Genomic DNA, 25270 nt, shown 5'->3' on the forward strand with positions numbered 1-25270 from the left:
ACAACTGCTGATAATTTCAGTTATTTTATTACTTAAACATGCTAAAACATTTGCCTTCCCTGGCACCGTCAGTGGACAGAAGAGACTATTTAAAGGGAAAGTGGTGTGACATTTTAGAACAGGCGGGGGGTCTTGGCAAGAACTTGATCACATGAGTGTATTCTGCTTTATCTGATTTTGGAATTCAACATTTTCTCACCTTTAATACCAGGCCTTGTGTAAACCATACTATCTAGGCCACAGATTAATTAATTTAGATATCAGATTATGTTGCTTTGGACTTTGTTTATTTGATCAACCCTTGGACCTTGGGTTCTGTATGCGCTGTATATGCTACGTTATAAACCAGAGAGCGGTCACTAGGTGGCAGTAGAACCATAGCAACAAGGGTTTGCAGCAACTGAGCCTTTGGTGGCACCAACTGTAGGAGTCAAGTTCTTCTCATACAAACAAAGAGCAACAGATATACAGATATCACAATTTGGACTGTGATATTATTGACTTTCTATAAGATAAACCTCCCTGGGTTTAATGACCGATACCATTTTACCGTTAATTAGGGCATACTTTCCCTTTACAACAAGCAATTTGGGAAGGAATAATAGAGGAGGGGTGGGGGAAGATAATTGCAGGCACCTTGTTTCATAAATCATTTCTAACCCTTTAAAATGTTTCCATATAATCCTCTTTGTTATAAAAGTCTCCCCATATAGTTATTGGCTTACTAGGCTAAGGGTGGGGGGGTAGTATCTACAATATGGCCGACTGGCCCTAGGGCCAAGCATTCAGTATAGTCTAAGGGTCGGAGGGTGGGGGTGTAGGTGACAGTTAGAACGCAGCCCTGCTTGCATTCCTCGTGCCGTTGGGAGGGGGGGACAGAAGCTGCCGCACAGTGGTTCTTTTTGTTTATTTTGTTCAGGGCAGTGCAGAGTTCAGGAGACAGGGGGCGACATCCCAATCAAGGGCTGGGGTCCGTCTTCTTTTTCTGGAAGCGGCGGAACTTGCTCTGGATGGCCAGCGCCGCTTTCTCCGTCTCCGGGGCGTTTAGGTCGATGTCGATCTCCTCTTCCACTTTCTCCGCGTTTCCAGCCTTGTCTGTGGGGGGGGGGGGAGAAAGTGCAAGAGAATTTTGTTTCCCAACAGACTCACACTGAGCATGTGCAGTGCCACTGACACTCAAATATGGACCCAAACAGGATCCAAGATGGAAAGCTCATTTGAAGAACTTTGAAAGCCTGGATTATTGCTGTTTCATGACCGATGAACCCCTAGGCTGGTAGAATAAATTCAGTATATACAATACACCCTTTCCAGCCATGACCTTCTTACAGTTTAGTTCTCCTTTAATACCCTTATACTTTACCATCTAACAGTATGGCAGCTCACAGTATGAATGCTCTAGGCACACAAGAATCTAATCTCTTAAATAATCCAACCAAGCACACTTGTATATTGTTTTACAGTCAATTAATGAGAAGTGAATTGTTGGCTTCTCTTCAATCCCGACTATTCCAAATGAGTCTCCTCAATCCCCTGGGCTTTTCTCCAGGCCTGATAAAGACCTTAGCAAAGGAATCCTATTAGAGATCTTCTTATGTCTGAGATTTACCTGCGAGACTCCTGATATAACACCAGAGGGGTCACCACGAGAGGTCATCATGATGCCTTCTCTTGGGATTTATCTTTTTATAGAGGTGCAACTGATACAGAGAAGAGTTGACCCCCCTCAAGCTTCTGCTGATGCCGGTGTTCCCCATGGGGTGAGGGCTTCATCGTTAGGAGACATAACTAGAGGGAATGGGTTAAAGAAGAGTGAGGGGCCGGCACACTTACCCTTTTGCTCCTCCAGAGAAGGTTGGTTTGGGGAAGGCAACTCAGTGTTGGCCCGAAGCTGTGAACAACAGAGACAAGCCATAATTAACATGAGCCAGGGAGATGTTATACCCAGTAATGATCCCATCAGCCTTCAGTCTCCCATTATTCCCACACAGTAAGCGTAGGAGTCAGAGTCTGGGGTGGGGAGACAGTATCAGCCAGAGACAGGGTATAATAACTGCCATTACTGACTGTCAGGGCCCCCACTGAGATACACAGCAGCCCTCCCATTGGCTTAGCCTCCACACTAGGGAGCACTGTACAAATACTGTAAGTCTTCACCTTCTGAAAAAACTTTAGTGTAATATAAATATTCATTTTGTTTATACTGTATGCGCTCTCCTGTCCTGCTTTATGTCCCAGTGGCTGCACAGATCCTATCTGATCCCCATTGTAAGCAACAGTCCTGTCCTGCTTTATGGCAGCTGAGATTCTAGCTATCTGTATAACAGAACATTCTGTCCCAGTGGCTGCACAGATCTTATCTGATCCCCATTGTAAGCAGCAGTCCTGTCCTGCTTTATGGCAGCTGAGATTCTAACTATCTGTATAACAGAACATTCTGTCCCAGTGGCTGCACAGATCCTATCTGATCCCCATTGTAAGCAGCAGTCCTGCCCTGCTTTATGGCAGCTGAGATTCTAGCTATCTGTATAACAGAACATTCTGTCCCAGTGGCTGCACAGATCCTATCTGATCCCCATTGTAAGCAACAGTCCTGTCCTGCTTTATGGCAGCTGAGATTCTAGCTATCTGTATAACAGAACATTCTGTCCCAGTGGCTGCACAGATCTTATCTGATCCCCATTGTAAGCAGCAGTCCTGTCCTGCTTTATGGCAGCTGAGATTCTAGCTATCTGTATAACAGAACATTCTGTCCCAGTGGCTGCACAGATCCTATCTGATCCCCATTGTAAGCAGCAGTCCTGCCCTGCTTTATGGCAGCTGAGATTCTAGCTATCTGTATAACAGAACATTCTGTCCCAGTGGCTGCACAGATCCTATCTGATCCCCATTGTAAGCAGCAGTCCTGCCCTGCTTTATGGCAGCTGAGATTCTAGCTATCTGTATAACAGAACATTCTGTCCCAGTGGCTGCACAGATCCTATCTGATCCCCATTGTAAGCAACAGTCCTGTCCTGCTTTATGGCAGCTGAGATTCTAGCTATCTGTATAACAGAACATTCTGTCCCAGTGGCTGCACAGATCCTATCTGATCCCCATTGTAAGCAGCAGTCCTGTCCTGCTTTATGGCAGCTGAGATTCTAGCTATCTGTATAACAGAACATTCTGTCCCAGTGGCTGCACAGATCCTATCTGATCCCCATTGTAAGCAACAGTCCTGTCCTGCTTTATGGCAGCTGAGATCCTAGCTATCTGTATAACAGAACATTCTGTCCCAGTGGCTGCACAGATCCTATCTGATCCCCATTGTAAGCAGCAGTCCTGCCCTGCTTTATGGCAGCTGAGATTCTAGCTATCTGTATAACAGAACATTCTGTCCCAGTGGCTGCACAGATCCTATCTGATCCCCATTGTAAGCAGCAGTCCTGTCCTGCTTTATGGCAGCTGAGATTCTAGCTATCTGTATAACAGAACATTCTGTCCCAGTGGCTGCACAGATCCTATCTGTCCCCATTGTAAGCAGCAGTCCTGTCCTGCTTTATGGCAGCTGAGATTCTAGCTATCTGTATAACAGAGCATTCTGTCCCAGTGGCTGCACAGATCCTATCTGATCCCCATTGTAAGCAGCAGTCCTGTCCTGCTTTATGGCAGCTGAGATTCTAGCTATCTGTATAACAGAACATTCTGTCCCAGTAGCTGCACAGATCCTATCTGATCCCCATTGTAAGCAGCAGTCCTGTCCTGCTTTATGGCAGCTGAGATTCTAGCTATCTGTATAACAGAACATTCTGTCCCAGTAGCTGCACAGATCCTATCTGATCCACATTGAAATGTTGTACTTAAAGAAAGCTTATCAAGTGAAATGAGTTAATTGCACAGTGAAGTTTATATATATATATATATATATATATATATATATATATATATATTAAGGAAAAAGTACCCGGCATTAGATTCGAGGTGCATAAAATGAAGGCGACAGATTGAGCGAGAGGCCGACAAGCAGCTGACAGATGCGCCTGTGAACTGTAATCACTGCCCATAATTGTGACTTTACACAGCGCATGACAGGCAGGGATAATGAATGGGGACAGATAAATCACTGGTGGGTTCTTATTGCTGAGTAAATCATGAGAAGCCAGAGAATGCTGCACCCTGTAACTGCTTCTAATGCCATCTTCTGAGAAATGTGGGCTCATTAGAACCTGACAGATAGAGAGAGATGATAGATAATATATAGATAATAGATAGATAGAGAGAGAGAGAGAGAGAGAGAGAGAGAGATAGATAGATAGATAGATAGATAGATAGATAGATAGATAGATAGATAGATAGATAGATAGAGAATAGATAGATAGATAGATAGATAGATAGATAGATAGATAGATAGATAGATAGATAGATAGATAGATAGGGAATAGATAGATAGATAGAGAATAGATAGATAGATAGATAGATAGATAGATAGATAGATAGATGATAGATAGATAGATAGATAGATAGATAGATAGATAGATAGATAGATAGATAGGGAATAGATAGATAGATAGATAGATAGAGAATAGATAGATAGATAGATAGATAGATAGATGATAGATAGAGAATAGATAGATAGATAGATAGATAGATAGATAGATAGATAGATAGATAGATAGATAGATAGATAGATAGATAGAGAATAGATAGATAGATAGATAGATAGATAGATAGATAGATAGATAGATAGATAGACGTAGATACATAGATAGATAGATAGATAGATAGATAGATAGATAGATAGATAATAGATAGATAGATAGATAGATAATAGATAGATAGAGAATAGATAGATAGATAGATAATAGATAGAGAATAGATGGATAGATAGATAGATAGATGATAGAGAGAGAGGGAGAGATAGATAGATAATAGATAATAGATAGATAGATAGATAGATATAGATAATAGACAGATAGATAGATAGATAGATAGATAGATAATAGATACATAGATGATAGATAGATAGATAGATAGATAGATAGACATAGATAGATATATGGATGGATATAGAGGCTAATATAGAGGCAGCTGGTGTTTATATAGACTGACTGTAATTATACTCTCTAGTCTCTTTTTTCTGGGCATGAAAGACTCCCGGCGTCTCTCCCGGGCGCACACAAGGCCTGAGCATCAGTCTGTTCTGCAGCTGAACTAATAAATAATACATGGGACTGGGTAATGTCTCCTAAACAGACTGGAATAGGACTTGGTGCTCCCCACGCTGCCCCGCGCCTCCCCTATAATCTTGCTCTGTGCTGCCATTCTGCAACTCCCTGCACCTGCTCACTATGTGACAATTTGCCTATGTGCCGTGCTGTACATTTAATATGGACTTATATCTCAGACACGGGGGGCCACACACTCACTGCACTGAATAAACAGACGCAGAAGAATGAAGCACCGCCTGACCTGAGACACAGGAGGGGAGGAATTCATTGTCCCCTGAAATGTAACATCTCGTTGCTATGGTCTGTGATGCCAAGCAACCAGAAAGCAGATTCATGCTGAGGCTTGTATCAGAAGTCAGAACCAGCAGTGCAGAGAATAGAAATACTATATTGTCCATGTCTGTTGCGGTAACGAGATAAAAGGAGTCATAACAAGGGTTAAACCACTGGCACTATTAAGGAAAACAAAATCCCACCACATGCGCACCCCCCCCCCTTTCTTTTTGACGACCTTCTCTTTCCCCTTCAGTCCTCTGGCAGTGGCCCATTTGTGCAGGTACCTGCCGTTCCTTCTGCCTGACCGGCTAATTGAGCAGAAACCCATGAGCCAACTCAGGGGGACTGACAAATGCCTTGTGATTCTCTTGTCCTCGGTGATAGGGGTAAAAGTTGCACTCTTGCCCCTGTATTACTAACTGCCAGCTTGTACATGTACTGCCCCTGGTTCACAAATAGCAACTCACTCATGTCGTGAGCCGTGGACTGACAGCAGGAGATTTCGCTTGTGTTAGTGATGAAACATCTGCCAGTGATCTCCCTGCTCCAACAAACTGATATTTCAGCATCAGCAACTGTCAGCTAGAAGGACTGAGAATGAGAATATCCCAGCATTACATACCCTTTCCTCTCCCTGAAAATTATACTCTCTTTATAGTCCTATCCCTGAACATTTTACTCTCTTTATTGTATTATCCATGAGCACTATAAACTTCTTAAATCCCTATAACATTCTACACTCTTCAAATCCCTATCCCTGAACATTATACACTTCTTATATTCCTATCCTTGGACATTATACACTACTTATATTTCTGTCCCTGAACATTATACACTCCTTATATTCATATCCCTGAACATTATACACTCCTCAAATCCCTATCCCTGAACATTATACACTCCTTATATTGCTATCCCTGAACATTATATACTCCTTATATTTCTATCACTGAACATTATACACTCCTCAAATCCCTATATTTATATTTCTTTCCCTGAACATTATACACTCCTTATATTTTTACCCCTGAACTTTATACATTCCTTATATGCATATACCTGAACATTATGCACTCCTTACATTTCTATCCCTGAACATTATACACTCCATATATTTGTATCGCTGAACATTATACACTCCTCATATCCCTATCCTTGGACATTATACACTACTTATATTTCTGTCCCTGAACATTAAACACTACTTATATTTCTGTCCCTGAACATTAGACACTCCTTGTATTCATATCCCTGAACATTATACACTACTTAAATTTCTATCCCTAAACATTATATACTCCTTATAATTCTATCACTGAACATTATACACTCCTCAAATTCCTATCCCTGATCTTTATACGTTTCTTTATATTTTTTTCCCTGAACATTATACACTCCTTATATTTTTATCCCTGAACTTTATACATTCCTTATATGCATATACCTGAACATTATGCACTCCTTACATTTCTATCCCTGAACATTATACACTCCATATATTTGTATCGCTGAACATTATACACTCCTCATATCCCTATCCCTGAACATTAGACACGCCTTTATATTTCCATTCCTGAACATTATACACTTTTTATTTCTATCCCTGGACATTATACACTCCATATATTCATATCGCTGAACATTATATACTCCTTTATATTTCTATACCTGAACATTATACACTCCTTATATTTCTTTCCCTGAACATTATACACTCCTTATATTCATATTGTTGAACATTATACACTACTCATATCCCTCAACCTGAACATTATACATTCCTTTATATTTCCCTCTCTGAACATTATACACTCCATATATTTCTATCTCTGAACATTATACACTCCATATATTCATATCGCTGAACATTATACACTCCTCATATCCCTATCCCTGAACATTATATACTCCTTTATATGTCCATCCCTGAACATTATACACTCCATATATTCATATCCCTGAACATTATACATTCCTTTATATTTCCCTCTCTGTACATTATACACTCCATATATTTCTATCCCTGAACATTATACACTCCTTTATATGTCCATCCCTGAACATTATACACTCCATTTATTCATTTCTCTGAACATTATAGACTCCATTATATTTCTATCCCTGAACATTATTCAATCCTTATATTCATATCCCTGAACATTATATACTCCTTATATTTATATCCCTGAACATTATAGACTCATTTATATTCATATCCATGAACATTATAGACTCCTTTATATTTCTATCCCTGAACATTATACACTCCCTATATTCCTGTCCTTGAGCATTATATTCTTCAACCACCCCTCTCCTTGGATATTGTGCTTCCAGAATTCATACTCAAGAAGGTAGATTATAGTAGGTGAATTTTGAGCAGTTGATTGGCTCTGGGGCCCCAGAGGGAGGGCCAGCCTCATGTGCCATTTGTTGGGTAACTGATGTGGAATGAGCACTAACACAGGAGATTCATGCCGCTGTCGGGGAGAATATGTGCCACGCTGGGCCTGTGGGTGTCAGTTCGGTGGGAATAGCTGCCAGGCTGAGTTACATTAATTCTACCCACAAAGCTAGAAATATACAGAGTGACAGCAGCTGAGAGACTCAGCACATTGTTTCATGAATGAGCCCCATTCCATGGGAGCCGGATCCCACCACTGTTTTGTTATACATTCCTGTAAATTCATGAAATTAGGGGATCGCCCTTCACCTTTGCTTCCCTACCCTCCCTCAGACATTCAGCCCTTCTTCTTTGCTGAATCCCAGACCCCAGAACCAAACGACTCAGTCGCTCGCCCCAAGTGCCACTTACTCTCTGTGCCAGGCGCTGGGAATGTAAAGCAAGGGGCTGTCATCTCTCAGGGCTCTAAAGGGATTAGTCTGAAATCCTCATTTAATAAGAAAAGAAATTCGACAGGATATCGGTGCACTTAATGCAGAGGGAGATCATGGGGGTTGCAGAGACGATGGGAGGGGGGGCTGATGCTATTGGAGAATAGAACAAGGGGCACAGGGAAAGAGTGAATGTGGAGCAAGACTGGATAAAGGAGATTATTGCAGAAGAACTGTATGGGGAGGGGGAAGGGTCTTACTAAATATGTGAAAAACTGGCAGCAAGAGAATTAAAGGGGAACTCTGCTCGAGTACATCAGTATGGCAACCCTGCGCTGGCTGCTCATAATATTCCCTATAAACCACATCTCAAAGCAAAATGGAGCACATTTCTCTTATTCCCATGGGATAAAAATGGGTGAAGTAACCCCGGGATTCAAAGCTCCACTATGGCTCCCAGCGGATACGAACTCAACATGGCGCCCCCAAATGAGACCATTAATGTGCAGCAGGCGGCATGGCCGGAGGGTGATATTGCTGCATATATATATATACTGTATATATTCTAGGTTACACTTCAATAATAGCCTCCCCCTCCCCCGGAGGTGATGATCCTTTATATGTGCTCAATCAAATATTTATACGTTCCTTGTTTGCTGTTGGTCTGGGCCAGGAAAGCTCTGTGTGTGTGTGTGTGTGTACGAAAGTCTATGGGCCCTCGAGGTTTCACTCGTAACTGTGTGAATTCTAAATGCAGAAAAATAATCTGCTCTGAATACAGAAGCCCCGGGCCTTTCTATGGCTTCACTTCTGCTTCACAGAGCGACCATCTGCAGGGAGTCCTACATTCCACTTGCTACGGACCTCGATTATATCCCCATGTTGTTAGCAGGGATAATTTGGGGTTTATTAAACACAAATGCACGGAGTGTTGTAGTTCATCTCACCCACCATTACCTGCCAGCCAAATCTCCCCCTAAGTGACCTTCAGACTGGGCCCCCTTAGTTCATAACAAGGTTACAGATATATAGAAACATTGGGGTGTCACCCTGCTATAGTTCCAGGGGTACCCAGGGTACAAATAAACACTCACCCCAAATCTCCTCCTAACTGACCTTCAGACTGGGCCCCCTTAGCTCATAACAAGGTTACAGATATATAGAAACATTGGGGTGTCACCCTGCTATAGTTCCAGGGGTACCCAGGGTACAAATAAGCACTCACCCCAAATCTCCCCCTAACTGACCTTCAGACTGGGCCCCCTTAGCTCATAACAAGGTTACAGATATATAGAAACATTGGGGTAACAGTCGCCCTGCTATAGTTCCAGGGGTACCCAGGGTACAAATAAGCACTCACTGTGTGTGTCTATCAGAGTAACATTGCGAGGGTCAGTATAGGGGTACAAGGACTGGATAATTTGCCCTTGGGGGGAGCAGAGCAATCACTGCAGCTGTTCCAAAGAGAAACAGAAAGGGGGTTCAGAGATCAATGGAGACGCTCATGAAAGCTGAATGGGGGGAAGAGAAATCTGCGCTCGGCTGTCATTTGTCTCTTGTAATTTAACTGCGACTTGTCACATTCTAATTATTCTGCCGGAAATCTTCATTTTGTCTCATTCACTCACAGATAATCTTCCATTTACATCAGCGCCTGACATTAAATGGGAAGTTTAACTTAACTTTCAGTACATTAAAGATGGAGAGAAAAGTAACATTTTTCTTATTTTCTTCAGCTTTTACAAGTTTTATTTTCGCTGTGCCCCAATAGTAGATCTGAGGGCCCAGCCTGAAGGTCAGTTAGGAGGAGATTTGGGGTGAGTGCTTATTTGTACCCTGGGTACCCCTGGAACTATAGCAGGGTGACACCCCAATGTTTCTATATATCTGTAACCTTGTTATGAGCTAAGGGGGCCCAGCCTGAAGGTCAGTTAGGGGGAGATTTGGGGTGAGTGTTTATTTGTACCCTGGGTACCCCCGGAACTATAGCAGGGTGACACCCCAATGTTTCTATATATCTGTAACCTTGTTATGAGCTAAGGGGGCCCAGTCTGAAGGTCAGTTAGGGGGGAGATTTGGGGTGAGTGTTTATTTGTGCCCTGGGTACCCCTGGAACTATAGCAGGGTGACACCCCAATGTTTCTATATATCTGTAACCTTGTTATGAGCTAAGGGGGCCCAGTCTGAAGGTCAGTTAGGGGGGAGATTTGGGGTGAGTGTTTATTTGTGCCCTGGGTACCCCTGGAACTATAGCAGGGTGACACCCCAATGTTTCTATATATCTGTAACCTTGTTATGAGCTAAGGGGGCCCAGTCTGAAGGTCAGTTAGGAGGAGATTTGGGGTGAGTGCTTATTTGTGCCCTGGGTACCCCTGGAACTAGAGCAGGGTGACTGTTACCCCAAGGTTATTAAGAAGGGCCTTGAACAATGGTTGTCAATGAAAGTGGACCTTGAATCAAAAAAAGTCCAACAAGACTCTAGCACATCATTCATTCTACTGTACTTTTTACTAATGTCTATCCAGCATTTAAGAAAGAAAGAAAGAAAGAAAGAAAGAAAGAAAGACAGAAAGAAAGACAGAAAGAAAGAAAGAAAGAAAGAAAGAAAGAAAGAAAGAAAGAAAGAAGAAAGAGAGATGGACAATGAAGTCATGGCTACAGACTGATGTAGAAGTTCTATGAGTGACACTTCATTGTTTCCATCCCTTTATATTGTTAGAATTTGTCGCACTTTCAAGGTTTTTCTGAGAGAAAGTTTGACCAACACACAGTGAGCACAAAGGCAGCAGCGTGGGTGGAATTTTCTCCGCATGGCCACCTACACATTGCCTGAGCCCACCTACACATTGCCTGAGCCCACCTACACATTGCCTGAGCCCACCTACACATTGCCTGAGCCCACCTACACATTGCCTGAGCCCACCTACACAAACACTGCTGCAAATGACATGTGAGCCAAGAACACCCCCCATTAGGTCTCCATAGAGACCAGTAACATCAACCAAATACATCTGGATTGTATCCAACAGCAAAATGCCATTAATGTTCTGCTCACAGCAGTTCTGCACAGACTTCTATGGAATAGTGATGTCATCATGATGATGTCATGGTAACAAAAGTCTGTTTTTGGCCTGGAGGGTCAATTAGCTTCTGCTGGTTTTCCACAACACATGGACAGGTGATCAGAGGGAACCATCGTTATCCTGAGAAGGGGATCAATATCATAATGAAGGTCGAATCCCACAACATCAACATCTCCCAATTCTTCTCTTCCTTCCATTGTCTTTCTTTCTTTCTGCCTTGTATCTATCATCTTGCCCCATGTGCTTTGAGTACTATTTTCCCCCTACCTCTCTTCTCTTCATATGGGCCATATACCCAAATTCCATTAGGTCCAAATGTCCAATTCTCTTAGCCCAAATGTTAGGCAAAGCCAAAGACTCTATCATCACACAAAGCCTTCATCTTTGCCTATAACTCATACCCAGATGCGATCAACTCTATCATTCTCCAAAGCCTTTTCTCTCTATGCCAGTCTGTGTCTTACACCCTGGTGCCCCCAATTCTACCATCATTCTAATCCCCTCTTCCATCCATCTCTGTCTATCCATTATTGACCAAACTTCCTTTCCTCTCTGTCAAGGCATTAAAACCAGATGCATTCAATTCTATCATTACACAAAATCCCTCTTCCTTACATTGTCTATCCCTCCTATTTTAGGTTCCCTCAACATTATCATTATCCCCTTTTGTTTTCCTCTTTGTCAATGTCTCATATTTTGAGACACCAATTTTTTGTCTATGCCTTCATCCAAAGTGCCCTCAACTCCCAATTCCCCTCTTCTCTACATCTCTATCTATGTCTTCAACACTATCGTCATCCAAAGCCTCAATTCCATTTGTCTGTCTATTCTACCCACCAAGTCACCCTCAGCTCCTAAAGACCCAGTTCCTTTTATCTTTGCCAATACTATCGTCATCCAAAGCCTCAATTCCATCTATCTTCCTACACTACCCTCCAACTCTATCACCCATCCTATCATCTTTGCTAATGCCTCCTGCCCAGTATCCCTACTACCAGTAGCCACTCTATCATTACTCAAACTGTCTCTTCCTTCCATATCTATCAGTGTCTCACACCCAGGTGGTCTCAGCTTTATCATTCTCCAAAGCTCCTATTCCATCCATCTCCCACCAATATACCTCTTGCTTTCATTCCAGTCTACGCCTCACACCCAGGTTCCCAAAGTTCCTCATTATCCCTCTTCTCTCCATCCCTTTCTATGCTGTACCCCAAATGCCCTCAAATCTATCTCCACTGAAAGACCCATTGACCACCCTGTCTACATCTGACGCCTCAGCTTTGGCCGCCTTTCCTACTGACACATCATTTGTTTCTCTGCAAGACAAATTGCTGCAGTTTGCAGTTGTCATTTCTCTCCTCATCGCCCTGCACCCCCCTTCTCCTCAACATCCTTCAAGTGGACCCATCTCCTCGTCGCATTTCACACATCTCCCCCCACCCTCCACTCTCCTGCAGCACTTTAGCCTCTGAAATAGACATTGATTGTTACACCCAGCAGCACTCACATGCCTCAGCCAAAACTAAAGCTATGGGAGGCTGAGAGAGGTCCTCAAGGTCTCCTGATACCCCCAGCTATGCTGCCAATGTCTAGTAAACGTGACTCTCCTTTCCACTGGGGACACAGCATGGCTAAAGGGGACATATACCCTATTTACAAGCAAGTCTTGAGGTGTCACATTGATCCCCTCAGTGCAATATCGCAGTACAGCTCATATAGCGGATCTGTGCACTTTGGATCACTAGCGCCATCCTGTGGTGATGCAGAATCTCCGCTATACATTTGTACAATCATTAGTAAGTTTGGTGCCTATAACGAGTTGTATGGAATAAATCTCTCATTAATAATAGAATGAGTTTCCACATAACGACTGCAGGGGTTAAACCGTAGCCTTTATTATCATTTAATGGTCTTTTACTCTGATTTCCCGGCTCCAGGGGCAGGGGGTGAGATGGGAAAGTGGCCGGCAGTGAGTCTGCTCCAATCTCCCGCTTAATGGAATGTTAATGAGAGAGAACTCAGCCTTGGGAGTCATTTAGCAGCACCCCAGCGCCCTGTGTGATTGGGCAGACGGGAAGAGATGCCTCATTGTGATTGGCAGGCGCTCCGACAGATCAGGCAATTATCACAGATGGGATATGGCAGCGCAGACATGTATCTCAGGATCTAGAACCGCTAATGACTCCATAGTCATTACTTCCATTGCCTCTGCATCATTAGGGACCCCCCCCCCCAGCTCCTGTGGTTTTATAGACAAGGGCCTCCAGACTGGGACTTCCCAATAATGGTTCTTCCCGGCAGCCTGGGTCAAATTCCAAGGTGCCACTTAAAGGGACATTACCCAGAGCGATTTTGGATTTAGAGAGCAATTAACATTTTGCAGGACTTGTATGCTCCCAGTTCTACCATTCTATAGGGCCGTCTGGCCTTCAGAGGGCGCTGTCTCATTACTGTGTATCAGTTCAGCTCGTCAGAGCAATCATGGCAACAACCGCTGATATAAATATGAATATCCAGATAAATAAGGGTACACCCGGGGTTAACAACCGACTGATCATGCTGTCTATCAGGGACAGGTGTTTCCAGCAGGCTCAATGCGTTTGCTGTTATTCCAGCCGCATTAGGTTTAGTAGAATAAATGGCAATAAGCAGAACGTTCCGAATGGAAAGTACACAAACCAGTAATGCCGATGCCAAGTGCCCTAGGGAAGGCTACTAGAAGAATGTAAACGTGCCATTAAAGCAACATTTCTCTCAACGGCTGCTGAAAGGATTGGTGCCGGAACAGCAACTGCGCTGCTGCTCCATTTAATAGGCAAGAGGGAAAAGTAGCTGAGTAAGAAGCTCCCTCCTCAGCCATCTGACAGGGTCCTGGGTCCTGGGTCCTCACTCCTCCCTCCTTAGCCATCCAACATGGGTCCTCACTCCTCCCTCCTTAGCCATCCAACATGGGTCCTGGGTCCTCACTCCTCCCTCCTTAGCCATCCGACATGGGTCCTGGGTCCTCACTCCGCCCTCCTCAGCCATCCGACATGGGTCCTGGGCTGAGGAGGGAGTTCGTATGACTGACGGCTGAAAAGGGAGGGTGGAGGACGGAGGTGTGACTGCAGCATTTCAGGATGAGTGACAGTAAAAACACCCAATGCGGCATTCCTAAGCCACAGGAGATCACATGGAGGACAGGGATTTCCCCGGAGGATGTCCTAAAATGCGTTCTGTATAGGTTGAAAAAAGACACACGTCCATCAAGTTCAACCTTTAAACTCTATATATAACCTGCCTAACTGCCAGTTGATCCAAAGGAAGGCGAAAAAAACCCATTTGATGCCTGGCATAAGCCGGCTGATTAACAATATTCCTCGATGGCTTCGGGAGGAATGTAGTCTGGCCTCTGCTACGTTGTTTCAAGAGCCAGAACCAGCAGTGCAGATAGAGAACAGACTTTGAATAGCAAATACAGGGCACTACATTTAAAGGGGTGGTTCATCCCTTATGTTAACTTTAAGTATTTTATAAAATGGCTAATTCTAAGCAGCTTTTCAACTGTTCTTCATTATTTATTTTCTATAGTTTTTTTTTATTATTATTTTCCTTTTTTCTTTTGACTCCTTTCAAATGGGGGTCACTGACCCCATTTAAAAAAAAAAATTGCTCCGTAAGGCGACGCATTTACTGTTATTGCTACTTTTATTAATCATCTTTCTGTTCTGGCCTCTCCTATTCATATTCCAGTCGCTTAACAAATAAGGGCATGGTTGCTAGGGGAATTTGGACCCTAGCAACCAGACGGCTGAAATTGCAAACTGGAGAACTCAAAAACAACAAATACTAAAACAATAATTGCAAATAGTCTCAGAATATCCCTCTCTACATCATACTAACAGTTCATTTAAAGGTGACCGACCCATTTAAAGGGATTATGATGAAACCTCTGGTTTATCAACCCCCTGGGGTCCAATTAACGACACTCCTGGCCCCGACTGACTAAGGAGCGCTTTCAGAAGTCAGGTGGCTGCTGTTAGTTTTTTGTTTCATTAAAAGATCTATATTTTCAGATCTATAAATGTCAGGGGTAATTAATGCTGGAGGAGCTGGATTTGAACCAATACAAAAAAAAAAAAAGTCAGGTTGCTCATCAGGAGACTCATCTAAATTTCAAAATTTTCCAATTTTCCACTTTAATTGTGTCCTTCAGTTTCCGTAGAAACAATGGTTGCCTAGGGAACAATAAACAGCATCACAGGGTGCTCTATTGGAGACCTTGACTCCGTATCCCAATGCATGCTGGGAATAAATCCCCCAATAAACTCCCCCAACGTACAACATTCCCTCATCAGAACATTCTTTCTCTTTATAGGAGCGGCCATAGCGATTGCTCAGCTTGCGGTTAAAGGGGTGGTTCAACTTTTAAGCTGATATTTAGTATATTATAGAATGGCTAATTCTAAGCAACTTTTCAATTGGTCCTCATTTATTTATAGTTTTTTAATTATTTGCCTTATTTTGACTATCTCCAGCTTTCAACTTGGGTCACTGACCCCAAATGCTCTGTTAGGCTACAAATGTATTGTTATTGTGACTTTTATTACTCCTCTTTCTATTCAGGCCTCCCCTATTCATATTCCAGTCTCTTATTCAAATTAGTGCACGGTTGCTAGGGGAATTTGGACCTTAGCAACTAGATGGCAAAAAAAGAAAACTGCAGAGCTGCTGAATAAAAAGCTAAATAAGTCAAAACCCACAAATAATAATAAATGAAGACCAATTGCAAATTGTCTCGGAATATCCCTCTCTACATCATACTAACAGTTCTTTTAAAGGTGAACAACTGACACCGTAACAAAACTTTCCATTCCTTTATTTTTAGGAGAGAAGGTCAAGTGACCCCAGTCCACAGCTCAGAGCCAATCGGATCTTTCCCTGTTCATTGCCTGGAGCAGACCCTTAGGAATAAAAAAGCATGTGGATAGGCCAATAGTTCCTCCAATGAGAACAAGGAATAGCAAATCAAATAATGTTGTCAGGAAAATACCCAGGGAGAGAGCACTGGATACACCATAACCCGAAAAAAATAAAGCTAACAATCTAGTGGTGCCTTTGGGGTCAAAGCGTGACCCGTGGAGGTTCCTCCTTGAAAATTCTGAGAATTTCAGGTTTTTCCAGTTAAATACATATTAAATATAAATGAGAATAAGGCTTCAACAACACCAACAGCATTTAATTTTCATCCTGAGCCCAAAGTGACTTTCATTTAAAGGGACACTGTCCCTTTAAATGAACATGAATTATTTTTATGTATTTCGATGAATGTTCTCAATTCACACCACGATTGTGTCCATTTCTGACACAGACCTCAACGCGCATTTCCCACGGCCGACATTAGAGCAAAGGACGGGCCATTTTGGGAGGCCACACCCACTTTAATGTCTCCATGTTGGAAAAATAAAGGGGAAACATATTAAAATGAGTGAACCTGTTTTTTACAAAAAAAAAAAAAAAAAAACAGGCCAAACTGGGGGAAAATGTCAGGGTTTGAGACACGGGGCTGAGAGGGGAGGGCAGCAATTAAATAAATTAAGGGCAAATTTAAAAAGGACCAGGAATGTAACTGAGGGTGAACTGACACTTGGGTGAGGAGTGGAGGTGTCAGGCAGGGGGTACTAACAAGTCCTGGCATTTTATTGGGTTAAAGGCAAGTGATGGATTGGCTGGGAATCATTCGAGATCAATAGTTAACCCTTTATACACAATCAGGAGCAGAAGCCTCTGACGATACGACGAGGAAGAGTCGCCAGAAACGGGAAGAATCCCACAGACAAATATCTCACATTCTCAGGCTTTAAATATAACAACATATATAAAAACAGCTGTTTCTGGGCTGCTGGAACTTTGTATTGGGCAGAAATAGTCTGAGGCCCATCACCAGACTATTGGATTATTGTCTATTTCCCATATTGTACTTTCATGGTCCTTCCGTGTCCATACTGAGTACAAGGGGCTGTTAAAGGGGCAGCACCACCACGGCCGCCATCAAGGGGCACAGGGGCTACGAGTGTACTGGGCCTGAAGGGGGGCCGACAGTGCTGAAGTTTTCTAAAGAGCCGGGCCCCCCATGACAGCGCCGAAGCTGTGCCGCCTCCTTCCGAAGTTCTGAATGCGGAAGTGGCAAAAAGACCCAAAGTCACGAAAGGAGGCGAAGTTGAAGTCCTGAAGCCACGAGTTCAATTCCTCTGAACACCAATGTGTGGTTTTTTATTTTTTTTTAATCCCCTGGCCAATAATGTATTATTTTAATACCCTGCCACCAATGTTTTTTTCAAAAAACATTCTCTGAGGCCCCAATTTTTTTTAACTTGTAAGGGGGGCCCTGGCGCCAATGTTTTTTTTAAAAAATATTCTTTGGGGCCCCAATTTTTTTTTAATTTGAAAGGGGGGCCTGACACCAATGTTTTTTTTTTTTCAACTTGTAGGGGGGCCCTGGTCACCAATAGCTTTTTATTACTTATGTGTGTGTGGGGGGGTTATCTTTTTAGCGCTGATGTCTGTGTGGTCTTTCAACTGTGGTGTAGAGTGGGCGGGATCTGGGGCGGGGCTTGAGGGTCGGGTGGGCGTGGCCCCAAACATATTGTTGTACGGGGCCCCGTGATTTCTAATGGCGGCCCTGAGCGCCACCCCTCTCCTAACATAAGTCTATACCCCTTTTAATAGAAGACTAAAGTGTCAGTTGTTCTGGCACATAACACAAGACTGGGGGCCTCATTATGTGCCAAATAGAGAGAATGGTGCAAAATGCCTTTATCAGCACATAACAAACTAAATTAAAGTCCAATAACAGGGATAAACAATAACAGTGAAGAAAAGAGAGAGAATGTGCTCACAGTTCACCCCAGTCAATGGGTGCATATAAATAAATATATATATATATATGAGACAGAACAGAATTTGTTAGTTTAAAAAAATAAAAAAATAGCCAAAAATTGGTTAAAAATCAAAAAAGATTTATTAGGACATTACAGGTGACAACCTAACGCATTTCGTGGCTGTTACAAATACAAATACTCATAGACTGAGCCTATTTTTTGGGCGAAAACTTTCTGTTGTTGCCTAATTATGCGCCCCCCTATTATTTGCTTGTACCCTCCTCTAACTACCTCAGCTCCTCAGGGGTGGGACACGGCACTTGCCAGCAGCAGGGGACACCCACCTTCCAGGTCATTGCAAACCCTGGTCCACACACCTCTTTACCCATAATCCAGTCTGTCTCTGCCCAACCCTCCTGCACTCTGCTACTCTGCCTGCCCCTAGCTTTGAGGTTGGGGAACAAGTGCCTGGTGGGAAACAAACAGACAGACAAAGGGAAGCCATGTCCCATCCATGTGTCAGCAGGGGTAACCAGCAGTGCACACACAAACTCAACCCTATAGTTTCCATATCTGTCAGTAGCAGGAGCAACTCCCTGTGGGGTCTGGTACAGTATAGGGAAAGGCTTGATCTTTTGCACTTAACACATGTTCTAGTATCAGATTGTAAGCTCTGGGGGTCAGCGATGCTCCCTGCCTGCAGTCTGTACTCAGTAATATGAATACTCTGTCTCCTCCTACCTCTAGTACTCGGCTGGATGGATAAGGATGAGCTCGGGGAGTCTGGGAATAGAAGTCAGTGGGAAGAAAGGAAACATTTTGCCATTTAATGTGCAGAGAATCCGCAGAGATCGGCCCCTACTCACACTATGTAATGAGGCTCCTGTCTCCCGGCTCTGCGCCCAACTCATAATAAATAAAATACACATTTCTCTCTCCCTCCCTCCAACACTCGCTATGAGTCTTATTATTCACATCCAATATTTCAATTAACACCCTGATCCCAAACCATTTCCCTACCCTCCTATAGCTTAACTGCTTGTAAATGTCTGATTTAAACTAATGGGATTACTGTGTGCCCAGAACATTCCATCTTGGAGGTGCCATATTGATTCCCTTAGACAGTACAGTAAGAGGGTATAGCTTATTGTGTGCCCAGAACATTCCTTCTCTGTATATTTGTATTTATACATATGGGAGGAGGAGGTGCCATATTGATTCCCTTAGACAGTACAGTATGAGGGTATAGCTTATTGTGTGCCCACAACATTCCTTCTCTGTATATTTGTATTTATACATATGGGAGGAGGTGCCATATTGATTCCCTTAGACAGTACAGTATGAGGGTATAGCTTATTGTGTGCCCAGAACATTCCTTCTCTGTATATTTGTATTTATACATATGGGAGGAGGGAGGTGCCATATTGATTCCCTTAGACAGTACAGTATGAGGGTATAGCTTATTGTGTGCCCAGAACATTCCTTCTCTGTATATTTGTATTTATACATATGGGAGGAGGAGGTGCCATATTGATTCCCTTAGACAGTACAGTATGAGGGTATAGCTTATTGTGTGCCCAGAACATTCCTTCTCTGTATATTTCTATTTATACATATGGGAGGAGGAGGTGCCATATTGATTCCCTTAGACAGTACAGTATGAGGGTATAGCTTATTGTGTGCCCAGAACATTCCTTCTCTGTATATTTGTATTTATACATATGGGAGGAGGGAGGTGCCATATTGATTCCCTTAGACAGTACAGTATGAGGGTATAGCTTATTGTGTGCCCAGAACATTCCTTCTCTGTATATTTGTATTTATACATATGGGAGGAGGAGGTGCCATATTGATTCCCTTAGACAGTACAGTATGAGGGTATAGCTTATTGTGTGCCCAGAACATTCCTTCTCTGTATATTTGTATTTATACATATGGGAGGAGGAGGTGCCATATTGATTCCCTTAGACAGTACAGTATGAGGGTATAGCTTATTGTGTGCCCAGAACATTCCTTCTCTGTATATTTGTATTTATACATATGGGAATCAGACATGAGCTAGAGCAGTGCATTATTGGTTGGCCTCACATAATGTGATTATATAAAGACAGGGCAGCCCTCCCTCAGGAATCTCCCTCCCTGCTCTATTTATGAATTAATCATTTCAACCCGAAATCTCCTCCCTCCCTCTGTGACTAAATGTACCTCGCCTGCCTGTCTCACTCCCGGTCTCCCCATTGAACCCCCAAAACCATTCCGTGCGGGTGTCTGCAGGATTCGACTTTATTATCTGCCTAGAATTGGTTAAGGAAATAATATATTGGCATGATAGGCACCCTCATATTCTATCCCTAAGAGCTCACACTCTGATGGTATAATGAGATGACCTGTCCCAATAAACTTATATTTTAATGGTATAATGGGAGAGCCTACCCAAGCAGCTTGCAATCAAGTGTTATAATGACAAACTCTGTTCCAAGGAGCTAACAGTCTATATAATGGAAGACCCAGCCCCAAGGAGCTTACAGTATAGTGGTATTATAGGAAACCCTGTCCTGAGAAGCTTACACTCTATGGATATAATGGGAGTCCCTGTCCCCCAGAGATCTTATACTCTAGTGCTATAATGGGAGACCCTATCTCAAGGAGCTTACACTCTAGTGCTATAATGGGAGACCCTGTCCCACAGAGCTTATATTCTAGTGCTATAATGGGAGACCCTATCTCAAGAAGCTTACACTCTAGTGCTATAATGGGAGTCCCAGTCCAAGGAGCTTACACTCTATGGGTATAATGGGATATCCTAGGCCAAGGAGCTTACACTCTAGTGCTATAATGGGAGACCCTGTCCAAGGAGCTTAAACTCTAGTCCTATAATGGGAGTTCCTGTCGAAGGAGCTTACACTCTATGGGTATAATGGGATACCCTAGGCCAAGGAGCTTACATGCTAGTGCTATAATGGGAGACCCTGTCCCAAGGAGCTTACACTCTAGTGCCATATTGGGAGACCCTATCACACAGAGCCTATATTCTAGTGCTATAATGGGAGACCCTACCTCATGTAGCTTACACTCTAGTGCTATAATGGGAGTCCCAGTCCAAGGAGCTTACAATCTATGGGTAAAATGGGATACCCTAGGCGAAGGAACTTACACTCTAGTGCTATAATGGGAGACCCTGTCTAAGGAGCTTAACATCTAGTGCTATAATGGGAGACCCTGTCTCTAGGAGCTTACACTCTAGTGCTATAATGGGAGTCCCTATGCAAGGAACTTACATTCTATGGGTGTAATGTGACACCTTATCTGAAGGAGCTTACACCTAGTGCTAAAATGGGAGACCCTGTCCAAGGAGCTTACACTCTAGTGCTATAATGGGAGTTTCTGTCCAAGGAGCTTAAACTCGATGGGTATAATGGGACAACCTGTCCCAAGGAGCTTACACTCTAGTGTTATAATGGGAAACCCTGTCTAAGGAGCTTACACTCTAGTGGTATAATGGGAGACCCAGACCCTGTCCAAAGAGCTTACACTCTGATGGTATAATGAGAGACCCTGCCCCAAGGAGCTTACACTCTAGTGCTATATTGGGAGTCCCTTTCCAAGGAGCTTACATTCTAGTGCTATATTGGGAGTCCCTTTCCAAGGAGCTTACACTCTATGGGTATAATGGGACACCCTGTCCCAAGGAGCTTACACTCTAGTGGTATAATGGGACACCCTGTCCCAAGGAGCTTACACTCTAGTGCTATAATGGGAGAGCCTTTTCAGGACACTTACATTCCAGTGCAAGAGACTCCTGCCCGTGTGTATCCCATTGCAGTTGGTCGGTGCCCTGTGGGATACCCAGTGCAGTGGCTTCATTGTGAGGCATTAAACAACCCCAGTGTGAGGAAGAGAAACATAAGGGAATTATCAGTGATAATCCTCTGCCACCATCTCTGTCTCACCTACTCCTGTCCCCGGCGGCACACATTAATCCATTTTGGCCCAGAGAGTTCTATGATTTCCACTGGACATGCTGTGTGGCACTTAAGAGGTTAAACATATGGTATTTTGTAAACCAGGGCGGAACCTCAGGGGCAGAATGTAAGTAACACATTCCCCATTATTCTGCATATTGATAATGTTATTTATTCAATCTGAAAGCAGTGTCTTTTCTTTTGCCATTCTCTGCACTGCTGGTCCTGACTACATGCTCAACTGCAGTAATCAGCACTTCTCCATTCACAACTCTCTTTCCCACAATGCCTTGTGTGTTTCTGCAAATCTCCTTCTTTAGAGATCAGTTAATGGAATACTACAACCCCCCCCCCTTCTGCAACTGCCAGCCCTCAAGCTTTCTGTCAGCTCTGCTCACATCAGCGCCTTATCCAGGGAGCAGCAGCCGTAGAAATCATCTGTGAGATCCGATTGGTCGCTAAGTGCTGCTAATCAGCAATAGGAGCCTATGGCACGACCCACTTGATCTGGGGCGGCCGGGCTGCTTAATAAAGGGATTAAGTCGCTGGGGGGGTCGTATTATAATTCTGGGAAAACAATAAAAACTCCCTGATTGTGGGAAACCTGTAGAAAAGTTATTTATGTGCTATTGGCACATTCAAGTCAATTGGAGGCAGTAAGGAAAGAACTGAAGTGTCAAAGTTGCCTCCATCCCATCTGTGATAGACACAAAGTCAATGGAAAGGTTAAGTTATCCTTTAATAGCTACAGTTTGAAGCCTAAACATGTTCATTACAATCAATAGAACAGTAACAAAAGTACCAGCGGGTGGGGGGTCATTGATTTGCTGCATTTCCACTGCTCATACATTGTACAACTTCCCGGCTAATTCCATCAGGTTCATCTCAGGATCATACATTTCATATACTCAGGAGACCCTAAAACTCTATTTTGGTTCTATCCACCCCTCCCCCAGCACTTAAAGGGTCACCTTTCACCCATGATATTCTCCCAAGCTATCGCCTTCCCTCTGTGTCTCCCATAATTTCCTATTTCTGCCCCTATTGTGTTGCTTCTTAGCCCCCATGGCCGTTCCACTCCATCCCACCCCTGTGCTGACTCTCCCCATCTGACTCCGACTCCAGCAGCTCCAGCCACTATTAAGTACTGCATGGAAATGTGAGGAGCATGAACAACTCCCGTCTCCTAACGGGGGGTAACCGCTCACCTCACATCCCCCCGAACTATACATAGAGACGGGAGCAGAGAGTCTCAGAGAGACAGATCAATGAGTACTTTACACAGATTATATACTCGTATGTGGAGATAATAGTGATACATCATTAATAAACAGACGACAGATAAAAATAGACAGAGTTATTTTCAGATAGGCAGAGATACAAAGATGACAGACAGATACATCCACATAGATGGAAAGACAGACAGTTAGATAGAGACAATCAGTTACAGTCAGACAGTTAGAGAATGACAGGCAGCAAGTTAGAGACAAGCATGTAACTGCTTGTCTCTAACTAGCTGCCAGTCAGTCTTTTTCTATCTCTAACTACCTGTCAGTTTCAGTCTGCCTGTAACAGCTTGTCTCTAACTAGCTACCAGTCAGTCTCTTTCTATCTCTAACTGTCAGTTTCAGTTTGCCTGTAACTGCTTGTCTCTAACTTGCTGCCAGTCAGTCTCTTTCTATCTCTAACTAATTGTCAGTTTCAGTCTGCCTGTAACTGCTTGTCTCTAACTAGCTGCCAGTCAGTCTCTTTCTATCTCTATTCTCTAACTGTCAGTTTCAGTTTGCCTGTAACTGTTTGTCTCTAACTAGCTGCCAGTCAGTCTCTTTCTAACTCTAACTGTCAGTTTCAGTTTGCCTGTAACTGCTTGTCTCTAACTAGCTACCAGTCAGTCTCTTTCTATCTCTAACTGTCAGTTTGTTTGCCTGTAACTGCAAGTCTCTAACCAGCTGCCAGTCAGTTTCTTTCTGTCTCTAACTACCTGTCAGTCTCTGTCTGACTGTAACTGTTTGTCTTGAACTAACCGACTGTCATTCTATAACCATCGGACTGTTTGTCGTTAACTAACTGTCAGCAAGTTAAGGACAAACAGTTACAGGCAGACAGAGAGTGACAGGCAGTTAAAGACAAGAGGTTATAGATAGAAAGAGACTGACTGAAAGTTAGAGACAATTACAGGAAAATAGAAACTGACAGTTATTTAGAGATAAGCAGTTACACGTATAAAAGAACTGACTGGCATTTAGTTAGTCAAAAACAATTACAGGAAGACAGAAACTGACAGGTAGATAGAAATAAGCAGTTACAGATAGAAAAGGACTGACTGGCAGTTAGTAAGAAACAAGCAGTTAGAGGCAGGCAGCTGCCACTCACAGACTCACCTCACTCATGATGTCTCTATATGATGGGAAGTGATGTCTCTTCCAGCTGCTCCTCTCTCTCCTTCCTTGGGATACAGACTGCCTCTCACTCTCTCGCAGGCACACACTGCATCCCTATGGAGCCGGGGCTACATCACTGACTGACAGCTCACACTAGCCAATGGCAACCTCCCCATCCATTTGCTGCATTTCCAAAAAAGGGTGCATGTTGCCTGCCGGGTGAAAGGATGCCAGCGGGTGCACAGGGGGTTAACTCCTCACTCGCCAGCATTCTGCCTGCCCCAAACACATTTACATTTATAGTATTTATTTATTTGTAAGGGAATTTAATGGTGCCAGAAGGGGAACCCAAGTAGCCATATAATCAGATTCCAGTCCCAGAACGTCACTCTAGATTGTAAGCTTTTGTGAATAGGACATGCTCTTTAGTGTAGAGGTAAGAACATTTATTATATTCTATTAAATGAATGTAAGTATAATCCCAGTTCAAGAATCTCCATCCACTGCAATTCTAAGCATCTTCAATCGCCAGCTTCCCCTTTAAAGGAGAAAATACCTTTTGTTAGGCATCATCATTATTTCTAAGAGAATTTGCAGCTCTCCACTGTCCTTGAACTACAACTCCCAGCATGAATTGACAGCCTCTGTTAAAAAATCCCCTCTGGGAGC

The 25270-nt window shown here is 43.2% G+C and overlaps 1 protein-coding gene across 1 annotated transcript; it reads right to left on the reverse strand.

The window, feature by feature from the left end:
• Window positions 1-11: 11 nt before the first annotated feature.
• pcp4l1.S (Purkinje cell protein 4 like 1 S homeolog) lies at window positions 12-24704 on the reverse strand. Its single transcript, XM_018233524.2, has 3 exons — window positions 24602-24704; window positions 1834-1891; window positions 12-1095 (listed from the first exon to the last, which is right to left on the reverse strand). Exons 1-3 carry the CDS (start codon window positions 24608-24610, stop codon window positions 959-961), a joined length of 204 nt encoding a protein of 67 aa, XP_018089013.1. The 5' UTR covers window positions 24611-24704; the 3' UTR covers window positions 12-958.
• Between the last annotated feature and the right edge of the window lie 566 nt (window positions 24705-25270).

The sequence above is a fragment of the Xenopus laevis genome, chromosome 8S (genome assembly GCF_017654675.1).
Source record: "Xenopus laevis strain J_2021 chromosome 8S, Xenopus_laevis_v10.1, whole genome shotgun sequence".
Classification (NCBI taxonomy): domain Eukaryota; kingdom Metazoa; phylum Chordata; class Amphibia; order Anura; family Pipidae; genus Xenopus; species Xenopus laevis.